The 13,068-nt window shown below is 40.1% G+C and overlaps 1 protein-coding gene across 3 annotated transcripts in view; it reads right to left on the bottom strand.

Annotated features, from left to right (window-relative positions):
* Positions 1–4,245: 4,245 nt before the first annotated feature.
* Positions 4,246–13,068, bottom strand: part of MARCHF6 (membrane associated ring-CH-type finger 6) — an 84,431-nt gene continuing 75,608 nt past the window's right edge. For all 3 annotated transcript variants that reach the window (XM_070587208.1, XM_070587209.1, XM_070587207.1), the window contains exons 25-26: positions 12,838–12,973; positions 4,246–7,034 (exon numbers count right to left, since the gene is read on the bottom strand). In XM_070587208.1, the coding sequence (XP_070443309.1) occupies positions 6,944–7,034; positions 12,838–12,973 (227 nt within the window). In that variant the 3' untranslated portion in view covers positions 4,246–6,943. The remainder of the gene's footprint in view (positions 7,035–12,837; positions 12,974–13,068) is intronic.

Here is a 13,068-nt window from a genome sequence, read left to right on the forward strand (position 1 = left end):
TATTTCATTGTATAGATAATCATTTATCCATTCACCTGTTGATGGGCATGTGAATTATTTCCAGCTTTGGGCTATTACAGATAAAGCTACCATGAACATTCATGTAGAAGGCTTCATGTGGATTTATGCTTTCTTCTCTGTTGGTAAATAACTAGGAGTGGTAAGTACATACTTTTGACTGTTTAAGAACTGCCCAACTATTTTCCAAAGTAGCTGTACCGTTTGACATTTCCTCCAGCAGAGTATGAGAGTTCCAGTTCCTCCACATCCTCAGCAGCACATGGTGCAGGATTTTTAATTTTAGCCATTCTAACAGATATGTGGTGGTACCTCATTATGGTTTTAATTTCCATTTTCCTAAAGATTGATGTTGAACAGCTTCTCATTTTTTAAATGAGCAGATGAATTTTCTTACTATTGTGTTTTGAGACTTCTTTATATATTCTGAATGCCTGTCCTTTATTAGAAATGTTTTGCAAATATTTTCTGTCACTCTACGACTTGTCTTTTTTTTCTCTAAACAGTATATTTCAAAGAGCAGATGTTTTAAATTTTGATGAAGTCCAATTCATCAAGTTTTTCTTCTACAGATTGTGCTTTTGGGGTTGTATCTAATCTAAATCTTTGCCTAACTCAAGGCTGAACATTTTCCCCTTTGTTTTCTTCTAGAAGTTATAAAGTTTGGGGTTTTATGTTTAGGACTATAATCTATTTTGAGTTCATTTTTGCATAGAAATATGGATCAATTTTTAATTTTCCATCTGGATGTCCAATTATTCCAGCACCGTTTGTTAGACTTCTGCACCTTTGCGAAAACTCAGCTATCCCTTACGAACAGACGTTTTTCCAAAGAAGATATACAAATGGCCAACAGGCACATGAAAAGATGTTCAACATCACCAATTATTAGGGAAATGCAAATCAAAATACAGTGAGATATCACCTTACACCTGTCAGAATGGCTATAATTAACATGACAAAAAATAAACATTGGAGGGGATGTGGAGAAAAGGGAACCCTCATACACTGCTGATGGGAATGCAAACTGGTGCAGCCTCTCTGCAGATTTCTCAAAAAATTAAAAATGAAATGCCATATAATCCAGCCATCCCACTATTGGGTATTTATCCAAAGAACTTGAAATCAACAATACAAAGAGACTCATGCACCCCTATGTTCATCGCAGCATTATTCACAATAGCCAAGACATGGAAGCAACCCAAGTGCCCATCAACTGATGATTGGATAAAGAAGATATGGTACATACATACAATGGAATACTTACTACTCCGCCATAAAAAAAGACAAAATTGTCCCATTTGCAACAACATGGATGGACCTTGAGGGTATTATGTTAAGTGAAATAAGCCAGACAGAGAAAGACAAACACTGTATGATTTCACTCATGTGTGGAAGATGAACACAGGGATAAAGAGAACAGATCAGTGGTCACCAGACAAGGGGTTTGAGGGGTGGGCAAAAGGGGTAAAGAGGCACATATGTATGGTGATGGATAAAAATCAGACTATTGTGTGTGAATACAATGCAATCTACAGAGAAAATGATAAAAAATAATGTACACTTGAAATTATGCAATGTTATAAACCATTATGACCACAATAATTTTAAAAATAAATAAAATTTAAATAATTGAAAAAAACATCAGCTATCCCTATACGTGTGGGTGTTTTCTGGACTCTCTATTCTGCTGCATCAGACCAATGGCCTTGTGCAGTCAGCAGAAGGAACTAAGGCAACTGAGCAAAGAACAAGGAGCGAATAAACGAGGTTCCTGGCACGAAGCTTCTTGTCCTAAAGGGAGTTAACGAACAAACATGGAGAAGCAGAAGGACCCGGGCACTGCTACATATACAAACGAAGACATTTCAAAAGAAAAGTAAACGACCTACAAGTGGGTCAAAAAGGGAGCTCCAGCCAGGTTCCTGGCTGTTGACAGATGGACGGTTTTTGTGAAGTGTGGGACTGAATGGAAGTGGACTGTAGGAGGCTGAAAGAGGAAGCGAGTGTGTGTCGGGGAGAGAGCCCTAAATACACAACACAGTAATGAAGGGCACAGCGAGCTCATCGCAGACTCCCCCAGGTGGATCCTTTCTCTGTGTTCCTTGTGGCATTTTATTCATCTCTATAATAGAAGCTTTTGCTCCTTTTTCTGTTTTTTCCCACTCTAATTGGGCTCCTTGAAAGCAGATCCCATACTTCATTCAACTACAGTACTAAGTACAGGGCTGCAAACAAAACAGACACCAACAAAACATGGGGAAGGGGAGGCGGGGAGAACGTTACCTCCTCAGACCCTCAATCCACTTGTGACGTGGGCTCTATGTCTGCAACAACAGTGGCTGCACATCGCGGGGTGGGAGGGGAAATTAATGGCCACTGTCTGAGATTCACCATGCAACTGCCTTTGCTGTAAAATTTCAACTTCACAGATTAAAGACGCTCTATGATTTAAACAGCATTTCGTCTAACACCTTTGCACTAAGACAAAAATGCACTTGATGAAAAAAAATCACAGAAAAAAATTTGAACCTACAAACAAAGAAAAACCATAAGCAAAAGGATCTCTTCATACAGGGCACTTAGGAGGGCAAAAACCCTCATGCAACCCTTTCCTTTTCCTCTGAGACACACAGTCAACTCCGAAAAACAGATATGATTGGTTTTACTCGGTACCCAAATATCCATCTAAGAGACAAGCTGGAGAAGATTCGACATGTGGATCTTGAGCAGAGGCGCAGAGGTGGGTGGCACACGATGAGGGCTTTACTGTTCCCAGTGAAGACAGTCTAGAGTTACAGTGGGCAGAGGGGAGGGGAAGGCCGTGTCCTCCGCAACCAGACTGTTAGACTTAAAACCAAACAAAGGGGCCACAATAACATGTGACTTCAGTTAATTCTTCTCCTTACGTAACTACCATATTAAAAAATATCTGGGGCCAGCCCAGTGGCATGGTGGTTGGATCCGTGCACTCTGCTTCAGCGGCCCACTTCTTGCGGGTTTGGATTCTGGGCACAGACCTACACACTATTCACCAAGCCATGCTGTGGCAGCATCCCACGTACAAAACAGAGGAAGATGGGCACAGACGGTAGCTCAGTGACAATCTTCCTCACCAAAAAAAAAAAAAAAGAAGAAAACCAAAATCTGGATTATTTTATCTATGCTAATAATGCACATTTCTGTAATTCTGAAGTAACCTTGCAATAAAGCAAAACCAAACAAACCAAAAACACCAGGCTACAACTAACATTCACTTTATTCAATTTTGTTCTCTCAACTCAGGAGGCAACAAATGACCACATAAAAAAGGGAGCACTTTAGAATATGTACATAAAATTAGCCTGGGTATCTAAGGTGTCTGCTTGCTTTAATAGAAAAATTGATAGCCCAAATAACTAGTATTCTATTTAGCTTCTACAAGTCACTTCTAGGCCTTACACTCATTACATTTTCATTTAAGGTACTATGTTATTTTCACGACTACAAAATGAGGCAGTCCTACAAAACAGATGGGAATGAAAACAGATAAATACTGTCTTTGTCTTTATGTTGTATTAATGCCAAGATACTGCTGGGGATTATCCGAAAAGAGCCCTTACTAACGATGGCTGTTTTAAAAATGACACAGGGCAGTAAACAGGCTGCAAGGAAACCACGTGGTTGAGGGCAAATTAAATAAGGACATACAAGACAGCTGAGCCGAGGCAGTTAGAGAATCTCCACAAACGAGACTTTTAAGAATACTTTAGCAGCAAGACATTTTACTGTTGTCTTTTCTTGATGGCAACTGAAAAGGTAAGATCCTAAAGGAGTATTTTAAACATAATCATTTAATTTTACAATGTAAAAAACTTGTCACAGTAAGTAGAGAGCTGAAAATACTCAATCCTGAAAATGAGGATAAGTAGCTAACTTGCGAAGTTTAAAAAAGTGCCAGTGTTCTTATATTGGCCCTACGTTCTCCAGTGTGTGTGCGTGTCTGTGAATGCAATACGATGAAGAAATGTCCAGTGTGTGTGTTTACAAATACAATACAATGGAGAAACATCCAGTGCTTCTTTGTTTTGTTTTAAAAAGTCATCAATTCAACCTAAATTCAAGAATTACACTTTAATAATAGCATTTTGCCAATACAGAAATGACATATCTCAGATCAAATCATTTAAAGGAAGAGTTATTCTCTCTTACTTGAATAAGGGAAAGAAAAAACACAAGACAAGAATCCACAGTAATAACAATTATATTAAATGTCGAAATAAAAATTACTTTTTGTTTACATCTGGAATTGAGATGTCCAATATCCATTGTTTCTCCAGAGAACTAACAGGAAAAATCACCTAAAAACATGGAGCTTTTTTAAGGCTAGCTATACACAAACTTCACATTGGCATTTTTCTTCAGTTTTCATCTCAACTATTAGTACTTAATAGTTTAAAAATCAAACATAATTTGCTAATAATGAACAACTGCACACTCCATACTATGACCACTTGATAACTGGTCATGTAAAACTAACCCTAAATGTTGATTTGTCTTCAATTTATAAATAGCAAAAATAAAGCAAAAAGGTCTTTCCTAATTAACTTCCTTGAAGACTGTTTTAGCCCAATGTAAAATGAAGCAAAACTACACTATTATTTAAAAAATTCTACATGAAGAGGGGCAGCAATCCAAGGACCTTCTGACCTAGAGGTTTGAAATATTCAGGACTATTGGTTAATAATAAAATCTTGATGCTACCCAAGTAAATATTATGCCAGCAAACGCTTTCTTTATGAAAGTATCCAGCTTATTGAAAACAACAGGACAAAGCACAACTGAGAAACCAGGGCAACTGCTTCAGAAAGACAAAATAAAGTTATCTGTCAGTGAAACGGAGGGCAACTTTTGGACCATTCATATTTTTTTTTTTTTTTTACAAAATATAAGACTCATTTAAAATTTTGTAGAAGAACAATTTTTCATCTTTTATGCTATCTGTCTAGATCTCTTTCTGGTAAAACAGATAAATGTGTTTCAATGACTTTATATCAAGATCTACAAATTCTCTGAAAAATTAAAAAAGAAACCTAAATTAACATAATCAAGTTATATGCCCAATTTGATACTATTTTCTCCCAAAGAGAATAATTCATATAGACATACACCATGACAGGTGGCATTACGTTTTAAAATGCACCTAATTTTTAACAGTAGGACTAAGTTTCTAAGTAAAGGTAGGGCTAGCAAAGACCTTATTTCAAATACAAGAGAAAGGGCTGCTAAAAAGTGCCAAAAAGTGTAACACTGAATCCTATGTCAAGCTCTTTTTGATACTGATGTTTTAAAATATATTTTAAAGTAAAGTAATCACTTACTACTTTGGGAAAATTTGTTGAAATATAAAACCACCAGAACATATTGCTTTGATTTTGGTAGCTTATGTTTGGCTGACTTTCGTATTTTAAAAAATCCTCAGATTTGAGTCTATGGATTTTAATACTATATGGAAATTCTTTTATGGTCTGAAGATGTATGCTGTCCATTTTCTCTGAGAACTTCTAAGTTACTGTTCAACAACAAACACTACCCTTACAATATACCATTATTATTAAAACTTGGATCATGTGCCCAACCATTTTCACTATTTCTCTAAACTTCTAACTTGAAGCTTTGGTTACAAAGGAAAACGAAGTTTGTAAGTATTCAGTTTTCTGAGATTTTACAGCACGTTTCCAATGAAATACATTCTACACTCCTATGTTAAAAGGCCAGCTCAGCCAGCTTCCTTCTGGACAAACAAAATCAAGTTGGTTTTATTTGTAGTTTTATTCTGTAAATAAAAAGCTTTAGAAATTTGGGGATTTACTCATGGAAAACTAGGAGAAATATAGTCCCTAGTCCTCACCCAATGATGCACTACCAGCAGGACCAGGTATTCTAACTAGTCTTCTCTAATGCTGTCGATCTAAGACCACAAACCACATCTACACTTAACAAACATCTCAGTATGTCCTAATGCCAGTAAGATGCAGTACCGTTGGTGATGTTATTCCATAAGATTTATGATCTGGCATGACTTTTGGCCACTGCTGCCAAAAAGAAAAAAGACATCTGTGTGTGGGAAGAGGGTGTGAGGGGGAACTAATGAAAATCTTCTTTTGGACTTTTTTCCTCTAAATATAGACATGCCCCTAACAAGCACAAAAACCCAACTCCCAATGCTGATCACTAGGGATATTAAATTATCAAAATTAAAAATAATCTCCTCACCTAGTACAAGATACTATACAATATTACAAACACAGACACACGAAAAAAAATCAGGCAGTAGAAAATGTACAACAGCTTTGGTGTTATACAAAATAACTTCCAAAAACGATTGACAGTGAAGCACAAAGTCCATGTTTTCTTACCACAGGCAATCCGCTGCTGGTTTCTACTTGTTTCCTTTTACTTTCTTGGTAAGGTCTGAAGAGCCAAGAAAGGCAGAATGTAGTTTACTTAGTAAGAACTGCTAGGAACACCATGACAGTGCGCTCCAAAAGATGTCATTAAAAAGTCTTGCCTCTGCACTTTGGCTCTGTGGCACGTTTCCTGTCAAGATCACAGCAGGTCCAAAATAAAGTGACAACTAGATTTAATAAATTAATATACATTTTGTTTAAAGATGTACAATGCACATTCTGTTTAATCCAAGGTTTAGGGGATCCGGGAACTTCTATTTACACATGTACAGATCTCAGACAGCAATGATGTCAGAAGATGCAGGGAGGCAGCAAAGCCTTGCCATGCTGCTCTCTGAATGCTGAGAACACAAGTCAAATACATTTAACTTAAAAACAATGCTGAGAGATCACTGGGAAAAATCTCCAAAGAGAGAAGTCCACAAAAAAGGACACGTAAAGGCAAGGGGAAGGTCAAGGTAGTTGAGACAACCTCTTTATTCTTGGGACGACTGCGGAGGTGGTGGAGATGTGCCTTGTTTCCCAGACTTCCGTTCATAGTTCACGAGGCGTTGGCCCACAAGGTATCTAGGTTGTAAAAGCAGGGTGGTTACTCTCTTATATGGTCTTACGTATCAAAACATTCTTCCTAAGAGCAGCCAGTGATACAGTTTTTAAAATACAAATCAAATCACTTCACTCCCATTTCAAACCCTTCAACAGTTAGGTAGGTAGAGGGGAGTCCAGAATGAGCACTTGTGAAAGGCACAGAAGCAGGCAGCGCATGGCAAGGTATGGGTTTGTGGGAAGACAGGAGGGCAGCAAAGGTCAGAAGGTCTCAGAAGCTGTGCAATGAGCACATGCTCCAGTCTGTGGGTTAGGGGTTCTCATAAACTCAGATACTTGGAGGCCAAAGGTGGGGAAGGGAGAGTAAACTTATTCAGGGGATTTATCTGTTATGGATCATATTTAATAAAACAATTTAGTGACAGATCTAAAGAAAAAGAATGGAAATACAATAATCAGGAATCTGGGCAGGGAGGAAATTAAGACCTGAAAAGCTCCACGAAAAGGAGAAATCAAAAGACAACAGAGGGGTCAGCTCCGTGGCCGAGTGGTTAAGTTCGCGCGCTCCTGGGTGCGGACATGGCACCGCTCATCAGGCCACACTGAGGCAGCGTCCCACATCCCACAACTCGAAGGACCTGCAACTAAGATATACAACTATGTACGGGGGGGGGGGGGGGGGGTGGTTGGGGAGATAAAGCAGAAAAAAAAAAAGACAAGAGATTTCAACGAGGGCAAAGGGGAGATGGCAGAGAAGTGAGTGTATGTGAACAACAGAAGGTAGGAGATTATGGTCCAAGAACAGAGTATTAAGTGCTCCTAACTTATGTGACGTGATGGCAAAGAGTGCAGGACTGTAGAAACAGAGACAGAAGTTCCTATGATTGGAATGACAAGGCTGGAGGTCCTCCACCACGACACTGCATCCCTACAACACGGGTGGGAGCTGTAAGGGAGAAGCAATGACACACCTCACTGAACATGGGGGAATGGCCTGGAGGTTGACCCCTGAAGGACAGTGGGTGACAAAGCTGACAGCGACGAGGAGGTGGCTGGGGTACAAACGTGCTGGGTACTCATTTGGAGGCAGCAATGCAGATGCAGGAGTGCCCAGTAAAGCCTTACTCATCTGAGTAAGAGTAGGAGAGTGAAGCCAGCATGTGACACGGCTGCCAGGCAGCTGAGGTCTCTGAGACTCAGTTTACTTATCAATAAAATGAGAACAACAGTCCAATGTCCTACAATTGTTTTAAGAAATAGAAAGTATGCAAAAGCCTTGGTATTGGTAACAAAGGCCTGGCATGGGCTGAATGCTCAGTGTGGGAACTTTCTCCACCCTGACTTTCATCTGTCACTTTTCTGTCAACACATGTAAGCCTAATGAGCTATTTTGGCAGTTTATGTCAAGTAGTTTAACATTTTACTTCTTAAAACATTTCGCTAATCCTACTGTTTCTTCATCCATAATATCACTGCTTAATCCTTTTTCTTTTTATCATAATAATTCTTTTCCTGAAGTTAACCATTCCTTACCCTACTGTTTCCCAACCAACCAGTGTTTAAAACTGTATTTTGTAAATGTTTTAAACAATGACAACTGAGTAATATCTGATACAATACACAAAGCACAACCTGACACCCATGTAATCACAAACCCTGTCAAGATATGCCAAGAATGGGGTTAGCATTGTGGCAATGAAAAAGCACTAAAAAACACAGAGAAAAGCAATGTTAACTTGCCCGGGACTGAAAAGTAACTCAGTGGCAGAAAAAGGAGACTGAACCCATTCCCAACTCTATTACCCTAGCACCCTCACACCTCCAGTTCACCACGTGCACACACGCGAACACTCAGCACCCCCTACAGACCAAATACTGCTATAGCATGGATATACAACAGCAGACAAGACACGCCCTTCCTGCAGCCTGCAGTTCAATGGTTCTCTCCATGAAGCAATAGAAGGGAAAGATTAATAGAGTATACTGGGCTGCAAGAAAAGAGCAGCAAATAACAGGTAAGAAATGATGAGACCTGGGTGGGAAAGGAGCACTGGGGAAGACAAGAAGGGCGGGCGACAGGGGTGAAGAAGAGAGCAGCAGAAGGCTCCCAGGGCCTGTCTTGTTTGCATTCTGTCCACAGTATTCACTGACTCTCATCACTGAACCCCTCCTCATCCTTCCAGGGTTGCCAGAACTTTGTCCTCTGACTGCCTAAGTGTAGTCGTGCTTTTTACCAGCAGTAAACACTCTGAAGAAGCCTTGAACACTCTAAATTACGTTCTTAAAAATATTACAGGCATGCCTCAGAGATACTACGGGTTTGGTTCCAGACCACCGCAACAAAGCAAATACCAAAATAAAGTAAGTCACACAACTTTTTTGGTTTCTCAGTGCATATAAAGCTATGTTCACACTACATTGTTATGTGTGCAATAGCACTATGTCTCAAAAGAGTACATACCTTAGTTAAAAAACACGTTATTGCTAAAAAACGCTAACCATCATGTGTGCCTTCAGCAAGTTCTAATCTTTCTGCTGGTGGAGGGTCTTGCCTCAATGTTGATGCAGCTGACCAATCAGCATGGTGGTTGCTCAAGGTTCAGGTGGCTGTGGCAATTTCTTAAGACAATAATGAAGTTTGCTGCATTGACTGACTCTTCTTTCAAAACGATTTCTCTGTAGCATGGGATGTTTGGTAGTATTTTACCCACAGAAGAACTTCTTTCAAAACTGGGGTCAATCCTCTGAAATCCTGCCACTGCTTTATCAACTAACTGTATGTATTCTAAATCCTTTGTTGTCATTTTAACAATTTTCATGGTATCTTCAGCAGGAGCAGATTCCATCTGAAGAAGCCATCTTCTTTGCTCACCCATGAGAATCAATTCCTCATCTGTTAAAGTTTTATCATGAGATTGCAACAGTTCAGTCACATCTTTCAGGCTTCACTTCTAATTCTAGTTCTCTTGCTATTTCTACCACATCTGCAATTACTTCTTCCACTGAAGTCCTGAAGCCCTCAAAGTCATCCATGAGGGCTGGAATCAACTTCCTCCAAATTCTTCTTAAAGTTGATTTTTTTTTTTTGAGGAAGATTAGCCCTGAGCTAACGTCTGCCACCAATCCTCCTCTTTTTGCTGAAGAAGACAGGCCCTGAGCTAACATCCATGCCCATCTTCCTCTACTTTATATGTGGGATGCCTACCACAGCATGGCTCAGTAAGCCGTGGGTAGGTCTGCACCTGGGATCCAAACCAGCAAACCCCGGACAGCTGAAGCGGAATGTGCAAACTTAACCGCTGTATCACTGGGCCAGCCCCTTAATGTTGATATTGTGACTTCTTCCTATGAATCACAAATGTTCTTAATAGCATCTAGAATGGTGAATCCTTCCCAGAAGCTTTTCAATTTACTTTGCCCAGATTCGTCAGAGGAATCACTATCTAGAGTAGCTACAGCATTATGCAACGTATTTCTTAAATAAGACCTGGAAGTCAAAATTACTCCTTTATCTATGGGCTGCAGAATGGATGCTGTGTTAGCAAGCATGAAAACAACATTAATCTCATTGTATATCTCCATCAGAGCTCTTGGGTGACCAGATGCATTGTCAATGAGCAGTACTATTTTGAAAGGAATCTTTTTTCCTGAGCAGTGTGCTTAAAATATTCAGTAAACCATGCTGTAAACAGATCTGATGTCATCCAGGCTTTGCCATTCCAATTACAGAGCACAGGCAGAGCAGAGTTAGCATAATTCTTTTTTTCTTTTTAAAGATTGGCACCTGAGCTAACAACTATTGCCAATCTTCTTCTTTTTTTTCCTTCTCCCCAAAGCCCCCCAGTACATAGTTGTATATTCTAGCTGTGAGTACCTCTGGTTGTGCTATGGGGGATGCCCACCTCAGCATGGACTGATGAGCAGTACCATGTTCATGCCCAGGATCTGGACCAGTAAAGCCCTGGGCCACCAAAGCAGAGCATGCAAACTACTCAGCCACGGGGCCAGCCCTAGTGTAATTCTTAAGGGCCCCCAGATTTTCCAAACTGTAAAGTTATTAGCTATATTAGCCCCTAACAAGAGAGTCAGCCTGTCCTCTGTAGCTTTAAAGCCAGGTACTACTGACTTCTCCTCTCTAGCTATGAAAGTCCTAGATGGCATCTTCTTCTAACAGAAGGCTGTTTCATAGACATTGAAAATCTGTTGTTTAGTGTAGGCACCTTCATTAATGATCTTAGCTAGATTTTCTGGATTAACTTGCAGCAGCTTCTAGACATCAGCACTTGCTGCTTCACCTCGCACTCTTATGTTACAGAGACGGCTTCCTTCCTTAAACCTCATGAACCAACTTCTACCTGAAGAGAGTTAGCGTCTTCCTCTGGATTAGGCTTTGGCTTAAGGGAATGTACTGGCTGGTTTGATCGTCCATCCAGACCACTGAAACTTTCTCCATATCAGCAGTAAGGCTGCTTCACTTTCTTATCATTCATGTGTTCACTGGAGTAGCACTTTTAATTTCCTTCAAGAACTTTTCCTTTGCATTCACAACTTCACTGACTGGCACAAGAGGCCTAGCTTTTGGCCTATCTCAGCTTTCGACATGTCTTCCTCATCAAGCTTAATCACTTCCAGCTTCCAACTTAAAGGGAGAGACGTGCAACGGTTCCTTTCACCTGAACACTTAGAGGCCATTGTAGGGTTGTTAACTGGCCTAATCTTAATACTGCCGTGTCTCAGGAAACAAGGAGGCCCGAGGAGAGAGGGAGGGATGAGGGAATGGCTGCTCAGTGGAGCAGTCAGAACACACACATTTATCGATTAAGTTCGCTGTCTTATCTGGGCGTGGTTTGTGGTGCCCCAAAGCAACTACAATAGTAACATCAAAGATCACTGATCACAGATCACCAGAACAAATGTAATGATGATGAAAAAGTTTGAAATATTATGAGTTACCAAAATGTGACACAAAGTGAGCAAACGCTGTTGGAAAAATGGTGCTGGTAGACAAGCTTGACACAGGCTTGCCACAAAGCTTCAATGTGTAAAACAAGCGCAGTATCTGTGACACACAATAAAACAAGGCATGCTGTACTCTTAAGAGTCCTTGGGGTAAATATAGTGACCACGTAATTTGTTGTCCAAACCGAGGCACTCACGAGTAAAAGGGGGTGCTGTTAAAACAATGACGAGAAGGCAGCATGTGTAAATTGCTAGGCAAACCAGGACAGGCAGTTAGTTATAAACTCACTTTCTCTGCTAGACGCCATTAAAGCAGAAGCAGATTCAGCCTTCCGTTAGGACACAGAAAGTCAAGTGGCTGTTCTCCCTGGAAGGTGTTTTCCTCAGTCTCTCACTGAGCTAAGTCGTAGAGTTTCCTCAAAAGAGAGGGCCCCACAATACTTTTGCAGTAACCTTACAGCCTTGCTCAACAATGGTCAGAGTAACCCAACGGGCTTTGCTTGCAAGAAGGGCTTGGGCAGGCACTGCTGATTCTTAATGTAGGCTTTTTATCTAAAAACTGAAAACTATGTGAAATGTTTTTTGAAATTAAAAACATTAAAACAAATATATTTGAAATTTAAAAATCTTCTTCCCCAAACCAGTTTCTCCCAGTCTTTTTGGTTTCCATAAATGACAACTCCACATTCCCAGTTGCTCGCCCAACTGAGTCCTTGATAATGTTCCCTTTCACATCCTACATCCAGTCTGTTAGCAAATCTTGTTAATTCTATCTCAAAATACGTCCAGACTCTGAGAACTTTTCAAAATTAAGAAATGAGACACTTTAACAAGAGTGGCTAGATGAATGGCAGTCTAAACTTACTTGTCATTTTTAATGTGTTCATAAAGGCGCTTAAACTGGCGGACCTGGAAGGACAAGATTCCCATCAATACCACAACCATCAGTAAAAACGGATAAATCCGCCGGTGGACCAAGTTTTGCATTTCTGCAGTTACACCTGTGAAAACAAAAAAAAGGAAAACTCTAAGTGTCTCACAATGATAGTGAATGAAAAGACGGCCTTTTCCTAAGAGGGGACTGGTGGTGCTTAAC

Source organism: Equus przewalskii, chromosome 20 (assembly GCF_037783145.1).
Source record: "Equus przewalskii isolate Varuska chromosome 20, EquPr2, whole genome shotgun sequence".
NCBI lineage: Eukaryota > Metazoa > Chordata > Mammalia > Perissodactyla > Equidae > Equus > Equus przewalskii.